Genomic DNA, 9,850 nt, shown 5'->3' with positions numbered 1-9,850 from the left:
ACTGCACGGCCTCCTCGAGTGTAGGTGTTCTGATACCCCCACCCCTTTGTCCTGTGTGGGAAAGATGTTTCGCTCCAGCTTCTTAGTTTAGAAGTTCTGGTTGGGGAAGTAAAATTGATTTGATTTATTTTCATTGCAAGATAATTGGACGAATACAGTCAGGAAGTTGAGGACCAAACTTGCTCCAAACTCAAATGATGATGGTTAATGTCAAAAATTGTGAAAATACTGCATTGGGCCAATAAACGGGGACAATATCTTAAGATTTCAGGAGCTCTTAGGCCGTAGGAACTTCTGATACATTTAGAGAAAAACCTTTTTGCTTCCCAGTTTTCAACTAGGCGAGGAGTGTCTAGAGTTGAGAAACCTTGAAGACAGGGTTGTGGAAGGCGGCAGTTGGATGCTTTCAAAACTCCCTTTCATCTGACTAGGAATTGAGTGCCAGGGTACGGAAAGTCTTGTCCAAAAGTGGTCTCACCCATGTTTGGCAGTGGGACATCACTGGCCTTGTCATTCTCTATGAATATGATATTTTGTGATCCTTATCATCAGTAAAATGTTCATATATTTATTATTAATACATTTAATAGGTTCTTTTATACTCCGGCTTTCTATCTGGGACTCGAGACAGAATATACAAATGATTAAAAGTCAATCAGTAAACAGATTAGGTATTATTCGTTAAGCAGATTAGATACTATAATGTCGGGCCATCAACAGATTGGAAGGTCAGATCCACTTGGAGAGGAGTGGTTAGTGGAGTGCCTGAGGGATCTGTCCTGGGCCCTGTTTTGTTCAACATCTTTATAAATGATTTGGATGAATAGAGGGGATGCTTATTACATTTGCAGATGATACTAAATTGGGAGGGGTAGCAAGTACGGTAAAAGACAGAGCCTGGATACAGGATGATCTTGACAAGCTGGAGAACTGGGCTAAAACGAATTAAATGCATTTCAACAGAGATAAATGTAAAGTTCTGCATTTAGGCATGAAAAATCATATCCATAATTATAGGATGGGGGAGACTTGTCTCAGCAGTAGTGTGTGCAAAAAGGATCTTGGGGTCTTAGTAGGTAAAACGCTGAACGTGAGCCAGCAGTGTGATGATGTGGCTAAAAAGGCAAATGTGATCTGGAGCTGCATCAGCAGAGGTTTAGTGTCCAGATCATGTGAGGTGATGGTATCACTTTACTCTGCTCTGGTTAGACCTCACCTAGAGCTTTGTGTTTAGTTTTGGGCACCACCACTTAACAAGAATGTAGACAAGCTGGAATGCGTCCAGAGGAGGGCAACAAAGATGGTGAGGGGGGTCTGGAGACCAAGTCCTGTGAGGAAAGATTGAAGGCGCTGGGTATGTTTATCCTGAAGAGGAGAAGACTGAGAGGGGGATATGATAACCATCTTCAAGTACCTGACGGGCTGTCACATAGAAGATGGTGCCAAGTTGTTTTCTGTTGCCCCAAAAGGTCTGACCAGAAGCAACGGGTTGAAATTAAATCAAAAGACTTCCTGTTTAGACAGTAGGAAGAACTTTCTAACAGGGCAGTTCCTCAGTGGAACAGGCTTCCTCGGTAGGTGGTGAGCTCTCTTTCCCTGGAAGTTTTTAAGCAGAGGCTAGATGGCCATCGGTCAGCAATGCTGATTCTTTGACCTTAGACAGATGATGAGAGGGAGGGCATCATGGCCATCTTCTGGGCATGAAGTGTGGGTCACTAGGGGTGTGGGGGGGGGAGTTAGGTGTGAATTTCCTGCATTGTGCAGGGGGTTGGACTAGAAGACCCTGGTGGTCCCTTCCAACTCGACGATCTTATGATTCTATATTTGATTCTCAGTAAGATGCAATAATATCTTTGGGCTAGGACTGTAGAAGAAGTGAGGTGACTCTAATGGAGAGGATGTGTCAGTGGCCTCTTTTCACTGTGTCGCCCAGCTGGGAAGTCAAGAAGGGAAGTGTTTGGTATTCCACTAGTCGCAAGGCTCTCTTCTTGCCCACCATTGTGAAAGGTAGTACCTGTGGTTCTGCCCATGGGTTTAGTAGGGCCTGTTAGTTCTTCCTTATGGATTCTGGACAGACCACAGTTTTGTATATGATAATGATTAAGACTAGATTTGTCAAAAGTGTGGAAGCAAAAAATTATCCGAAATAGGGATGCAAGGATAGTTGCAACCCTGAGCCAATACGGGGAGAACCTTATTCCATTCCCCCTCAAGGAACTGAAAGGCAAAGTACTAGGAGAGCATAAAGTGCCATAGAGCTACCTTTTTATACTTCCAGGTGGTGCCTTAAAAGCAACAATGGATTCTTTGCCGTCTCTTTCTGGCAGAGGGAAAGCAACTTCCGTGCGGCCTGATCGGGTAAGTTTGGAAATGCGGCTCATGCCCCTGGGTGCTTTGTAGGCCCAGGAGACTCTCTTTCTGTCGTTTTTCCTCGGCTGCTATTTCTCCTGCTTGCTGGATTGAAAATGAAAACATCTGATGGAGGTCTGAGTCTTGAACATAAACATCGTCCTTTTGGATTGCACTTAGAAGGGGAAGAATTCTTATGTTATCTGTGACAACAGAGAGATATTTTGTCGAAGGCTTTCACGGTCAGAGTTCATTGGTTCTTGTAGGTTATCCGGGCTGTGTAACCGTGGTCTTGGAATTTTCTTTCCTGACGTTTCGCCAGCAACTGTGGCAGGCATCTTCAGAGTAGTAACACTGAAGGACAGTGTCTCTCAGTGTCAAGGGTGTAGGAAGAGTAATATATAGTCAGAAAGGGGTTGGGTTTGAGCTGAGTATTGTCCTGCAAAAGTATTGTCCTGTAAGTATCAAGATAATGTGCTAATGAGGGTATGGTATGTTAATATGGAACCATTGTATCCTGAAGTGATCTGTTAATGTGTGTAATCCAAAACTAATCTGTATGGCTATTGTTGAATGTTGTCTTGTCTGGAGGTTTTTCAGGGCAGGAAGCCAAGCCTTATTCATTCTTAAACTCTCCTCTTTTCTGTTAAAGTTGTGCTGATGTTTATGAATTTCAATGGCTTCTCTGTGCAATCTGACAAAATAGTTGGTAGAATTGTCCAGTCTTTCAGTGTCTTGGAATAAGACCCTGTGTCCTGTTTGTGTCAGTCCATGTTCAGCCACTGCTGATTTCTCAGGTTGGCCAAGTCTGCAGTATCTTTCATGTTCTTTTATCCTTGTTTGTATGCTGCGTTTTGTGGTCCCGATGTAAACTTCTCCACAGCTGCAAGGTATACGATATACTTCTCCACAGCTGCAAGGTATACGAATTCTACGAAAAGCAAAGCCCCCTGCTAGCAATATAACACGCAAGGAGAGAAACGCCATCAAGACCCTCAATGCAGATCCAGAAATCATTATTCTACCAGCTGACAAAGGCAATGCCACAGTGATCATGAAAACAGAAGAATACAAAAAGAAGATTGAGGAACTTCTGGACCCTGCCACATACAAAAAACTAAAACGAGATCCAACTTGCAAAATTACCAGGAAAACTAGCATTCTGATCAAGAATTCCACTCTTCATCCCGACACACACAGAAAACTATGCAAGACTGAAGCACAACCACCACGATTATATGGACTACCTAAAATTCATAAGGGTTCCGTTCCACTCCGACCCATCGTGAGTGCCATTGGTTCCCCAACATATGAATTAGCTAAATATTTGACCACCCTCCTACAGGACCACATTGGAAAAACCACTTCTTACATCAAAGATTCAACTCACTTCATCAACAAAATCAGTCCGTTAAGACTCAATCCAAAGGATATATTAATCAGTTTTGATGTTGTATCCCTCTTTACCAAGGTTCCAGTTAAAGACACAATCTCATTGATTAACCAGATTTTTCCAGAAGATATAACAGCCTTATTTCACCATTGTTTGACAACAAGTTATTTCCTATGGGATCAAGAATTTTATGAACAGATGGATGGAGTAGCTATGGGAAGTCCACTCAGTCCAGTAATAGCAAACTTTTACATGGAATATTTTGAAAAGACAGCATTAGAATCAGCACCTTACAAACCTACAGTCTGGTTCAGGTTCGTAGATGATACATTTACCATTTGGAGCCATGGTGAAGAAAAATTAATGGACTTTCTAAACCATCTTAATAATATCCATCCAAACATTCAGTTTACCATGGAAAAGGAAATTGAGGGTAAACTCCCATTTCTTGATACCCTTGTCATCCGTAAATCAAACCTTCAGTTAGGTCACAAGGTCTACCGGAAACCAACTCACACAGATCGCTACTTACACAAAAACTCCAACCACCACCCCCGACAGAAAAGAGGAATAATCAAAACATTAATGGACCGTGCAAGACGGATCTGTGAACCACAGTTTCTCAAGGAAGAAACTAACCATCTAAATCACGCACTGCTAGCAAACGGCTACTCCAAGAATGAAATCAGAAGGGCCATTGAACCAAACAAAAATCAGAAAACTCAAGAAAAACAGTCTCCCATAGGAAAGGTATTTTTGCCATTTATTAAAGGAGTCACTGATAGGATGGAGAAACTTTTGAAAAAACATAACCTACAAACAGTGTTTAAACCCACCAAGAAAATACAACAAATGCTACGATCAGCAAAAGACAAAAGAGACCCCCTCACCTCTGCAGGAGTATATCGTATACCTTGCAGCTGTGGAGAAGTTTACATCGGGACCACAAAACGCAGCATACAAACAAGGATAAAAGAACATGAAAGATACTGCAGACTTGGCCAACCTGAGAAATCAGCAGTGGCTGAACATGGACTGACACAAACAGGACACAGGGTCTTATTCCAAGATACTGAAAGACTGGACAATTCTACCAACTATTTTGTCAGATTGCACAGAGAAGCCATTGAAATTCATAAACATCAGCACAACTTTAACAGAAAAGAGGAGAGTTTAAGAATGAATAAGGCTTGGCTTCCTGCCCTGAAAAACCTCCAGACAAAGACAACATTCAACAATAGCCATACAGATTAGTTTTGGATTACACACATTAACAGATCACTTCAGGATACAATGGTTCCATATTAACATACCATACCCTCGTTAGCACATTATCTTGATACTTACAGGACAATACTTTTGCAGGACAATACTCAGCTCAAACCCAACCCCTTTCTGACTATATATTACTCTTCCTACACCCTTGACACTGAGAGACACTGTCCTTCAGTGTTACTACTCTGAAGATGCCTGCCACAGTTGCTGGCGAAACGTCAGGAAAGAAAATTCCAAGACCACGGTTACACAGCCCGGATAACCTACAAGAACCAGAGAGATATTTGTTTGTTTCTCTTTTCAGGGTCTGATGACCTTTGAGGAGGTGTGTGTTCGTTTCACTGAGGAGGAGTGGGCTCTGCTGGATCCGGACCAAAGAAGGATTCACAAAGAAGTCATGGAGGCCAATTATCAGAATGTGGCCTCTCTGGGTAAGGCTCTCCTTTCCCTTGATTCACAGATGCTGAAGGCCAAAGTCTTTCCTCCTAAGAAGGGCTCCAGCTCTGACCTGGATGGCCCAGGCTAGCCTGATCTAGGAAGCTAAGCCTGGTTGGCCCTGTTTAGTATTTAGTAAGTCAGCTGTGACTTGACGTACTTTCCCCGACTTCCAGGGCTCTTCCGATGGATATTCTCAGAAGGGATATGTACAAAGTCCTTAGGCAGGGAAGGGAAGTTGTTCTGCATATGTACTGGAGTCTGTAAATATCAGTGTGTAAACTAGTTTGTAAAGGAAAAGGAACACAGCAGAGGAGGAAGGCCTACCCCCGACTGGCCATGAAGGACTGAGTGGGCTCATTGTTCTTCAGGGGGAGCAAAATCGTCAGTGCAGGTGAAAATCCATGGAAAGCAGGGCAGAAGGGGGATTGTCCTCAACAACAGTTTCTGGGATGTCAACAGGTCATCCTCTTTGGTCTTTCAGAGCAGCTATGGAAGTGAGCACTGAAAATAAAATTTGTATTGATACATAGCCCTCAATATGCATTTTCTAAAGTTCAAAGAATTTGCTAGCCTCAAGGACATTACAGCCTCGCATAGGAATTGAGGGAAGAAAAGTGTGGGGTGGCAGAGGGGGTGATTTGGGGTCCCTTTGCTTTGTTCATTCTACTTGCGCCACTGTAGGCTTAGGCATGGCTCACAGTGAGTAAATGAGGCTGCAGATCCCTGAAGAACATAGTAAGAAAAATGGGATTTTAGCAGGGGAAGTTTGGCTCTGTCATGATGAGCTTCACTTGCTGAATTCCTGCCTGCCTGGCTTTTGAGGTCAGTTGGGCAGGTGCTGTTTCCCTGTTCTGGGCTGGAGAGAAGGAGAAGACAATGTATGCCGTTCTGAGCACTTTTCAGGTTGAGTGGTATGAAAAATATCCTCAATACAGAAAACAGATGATATGTCTTTAAAAAATGTAAATGGGAGTTTTGGGAATCATCACCACCTGTTCCCATCTTGGAGGGACTGTGGGGTCTCTTCAAAGGGAGAGGAGCCCTTAGACAGTGGCTCTTCGTCAGAGCCACAGTGGACTGGGTTGCTGGATCCTGTTTGCCTTGGGAGGGGGCTAAGATACCGTATCCTGGTGGCAATGTATGGGCTCAGGCTTGGTTTTAAAATCTGGATATTTCTTCAACGTTGGGATGTCTGGAAGTCACCCGTTTGCTTCTTTCTCCCAAAGAAGGATGTCTGGTTCCCAAACCAGATTGCATATCATCATTGGAAGGAGCAGGAGATCTGCTTGTCCAAGATGCAGAAGAGAGAGATCAGCAGATATCTGCTTACTTGTGTGGTGGAAGTGTGTGGGACTCCTCTTGGGATAAATTTCCCCAGCTGGAGACAACAGCCCAAAGAATGACCAGGAAAGCTTTCTGAAGGGTGAAAGAGAAGTTAAAACTGGGGGTTGGGGAATGCTGGCTTAGCTGGACATGTTTATAGAGTGCTCGGCTTGATTTATTTGTATGCTGCCTCTCCACAGCCCTCTCAAGTTGGCTCAAAAATAAAAACATTAGCATAAGATCCTAAATTCTTCTTAACTGATCAATTTAAAAAGCCATGGGCACAAGAAGAGCATCAAAATAGCCACTCAAAAATATCTCGAGAACACTTCTCAGGTCAGAGGAAGACCATAACAGAGCTACCCACCAAAATCAGCAACAGATTAATACAGGGCAGGAGTTTTTTCCCCTTCAAGGGATTTTGTTATGTCATTATCAAGAGCCATTAACGGCTTTTTATTCTTGATTACGCTATTCCTTGAATGTCTTACCAGTCTTTTTTCTTTATTCCAGAGGCTAATTGTCCATGGAAAAAATCCGAGAAAGAACCCAAACACCTCCTATTCAACGTAAAAGAGCAGAAAAGAAACACTGGAAAAAAACGGAAGAGGGCGAATGAATGCTCTGCCTCTGCAGAGGGTGCTGAGTCCCAGGTCTCTGATACACACAGAAGAATTAATACAGGGGAGAAATCTGATAAATACTCGGAGAGTAGAAGGAGCTTGGGTTGGAAGAGAGACTCTTCTGGCCATCAACGACTCCATAACAGAGAGACACATGAATGCCTGGAGTGCGGAAGGAGCTTTGCTCAGAATTGTCTCCTTGCTGCTCATCGACGAATCCACACTGGGGAGAAACCATATAAATGCTTGGAGTGTGGAAAGAACTTTGCTTCGAGGTCAGACCTTACTCAACATCAACGCATCCACACTGGGGAGAGACCATATAAATGCTTGGAGTGTGGAAAGAGATTTGTTCAGAGAGGTCACCTAGCTATTCATCGACAAATCCACACTGGGGAGAAACCACATAAATGCTTGGAGTGTGGAAAGACCTTTGCTCAGAGAGGTTACCTAGCTACTCATCGACGAATCCACACGGGCGAGAAACCATATAAATGCTTGGAGTGCGGAAAGAGCTTTGCTCACAGAGGTTACCTAGCTATTCATCGACGAATCCACACTAGGGAGAAACCACATAAATGCTTGGAGTGTGGAAAGACCTTTGCTCAGAGAGGTCACCTAGCTACTCATCGACGAATCCACACGGGCGAGAAACCATATAAATGCTTGGAGTGCGGAAAGACCTTTGCTCTGAGAGGTTACCTAGCTATTCATCGACGAATCCATACTAGGGAGAAACCACATAAATGCTTGGAGTGTGGAAAGACCTTTGCTCAGAGAGGTTACCTAGCTACTCATCGACGAATCCACACGGGCGAGAAACCATATAAATGCTTGGAGTGCGGAAAGAGCTTTGCTCACAGAGGTTACCTAGCTATTCATCGACGAATCCACACTAGGGAGAAACCACATAAATGCTTGGAGTGTGAAAAGAGCTTTGCTTCAAGTTCACAACTTACTCGACATCAACGTATCCACACAGGGGAGAAACCACATAAATGCTTGGAGTGTGAAAAGAGCTTTGCTTCAAGTTCACAACTTACTCGACATCAACCTATCCACACAGGGGAGAAACCACATAAATGCTTGGAATGTGGAAAGAGCTTTGCTACGAGGTCACACCTTACTTACCATCAACATATCCACATGGGGGAGAAACCACATAAATGCTTGGAATGTGGAAAGAGCTTTGCTACGAGGTCACACCTTACTTGCCATCAGCATATCCACACAGGGGAGAAACCATATAAATGCTTGGAGTGTGGAAAGAGCTTTGCTTCGAGGTCACACCTTACTTACCATCAACATATCCACACAGGGGAGAAACCATATAAATGCCTGGATTGTAGAAAGAGCTTTGCTTCAAGTTCACAGCTTACTCAACATCAACATATCCACATGGGGGACAAACCACATAAATGCTTGGAGTGTGGAAAGAGCTTTGCTGCAAGTTCACAGCTTACTCAACATCGACGAATCCACACTGGGGAGAAATCATATAAATGCTTGGATTGTGGAAAGAGCTTTGCTCAGAGAGGAAATCTAGCTACTCATCGACAAATCCACATTGGGGAGAAACCACATAAATGCTTGGATTGTGGAAAGAGCTTTGCTCAGAGAGGAAATCTAGCTACTCATCGACGAATCCACACTGGCGAGAAACCATATAAATGCTTGGAGTGTAGAAAGAGCTTTGCTCAGAGAGGTTCCCTAGCTTTTCATCGACGAGTGCACACTGGGGAGAAACCACATAAATGCTTGGAGTGTGAAAAGAGCTTTGCTTCGAAGTCACACCTTACTCGACATCAACATATCCACACAGTGGAGAAACCACATAAATGCTTGGAGTGTGGAAAGAGCTTTGCTTCAAGTTCACAACTTACTCGACATCAACCTATCCACACAGGGGAGAAACCACATAAATGCTTGGAGTGTGGAAAGAGCTTTGCTTCAAGTTCACAGCTTACTCAACATCAACATATCCACATAGGGGAGAAACCACATAAATGCTTGGATTGTGGAAAGAGCTTTGCTTCGAGGTCAAACCTTACTCGACATCAATATATCCACACAGGGGAGAAACCACATAAATGCTTGGATTGTGGAAAGAGCTTTGCTTCGAGGTCACACCTTACTCGACATCAACATATCCACACAAGCCACTTCCGCTAGGGGGCTGAACTGAGTGCCATGTCTCTTGGGGGCTCCCAAGAGAACCAAGATTTGTTCAAATTTGAAGTTAATGTTTCACCTCTACCCGATCCTAAACAGTGGATTGGGAGACAGGATTTCTCCTGCTGCCCACGAAGTACGGTTTGACCCCCAGTTTTGCCGAGAGAGCCATCGTGCGACTCTTGGAATCCTGGCTGAGGTCCCGTCTGGTTTGAGGAGGAACCATTGCCGTGAACATCTCTTTGGAATTTAGGCTCAGTTCTCCCCTATCTATTAC

At 43.7% G+C, this 9,850-nt stretch overlaps 1 protein-coding gene across 1 annotated transcript; it reads left to right on the top strand.

Moving 5' to 3' along the window:
• Positions 1 to 2,298: 2,298 nt before the first annotated feature.
• LOC130493437 (zinc finger protein 665-like) lies at positions 2,299 to 9,396 on the top strand (the record flags this gene model as incomplete). Its single annotated transcript, XM_056867175.1, has 4 exons — positions 2,299 to 2,358; positions 5,322 to 5,448; positions 7,292 to 8,791; positions 9,128 to 9,396. Coding segments are annotated over exons 1-4 (1,956 nt in total), but the record flags the coding sequence as incomplete, so codon positions are not given.
• Positions 9,397 to 9,850: the final 454 nt, after the last annotated feature.

This window comes from Euleptes europaea, chromosome 1 (genome assembly GCF_029931775.1).
Source record: "Euleptes europaea isolate rEulEur1 chromosome 1, rEulEur1.hap1, whole genome shotgun sequence".
Classification (NCBI taxonomy): domain Eukaryota; kingdom Metazoa; phylum Chordata; class Lepidosauria; order Squamata; family Sphaerodactylidae; genus Euleptes; species Euleptes europaea.
Note: the sequence above shows the minus strand (reverse complement) of the source record. Positions and strands in the feature narration are given on the sequence as shown.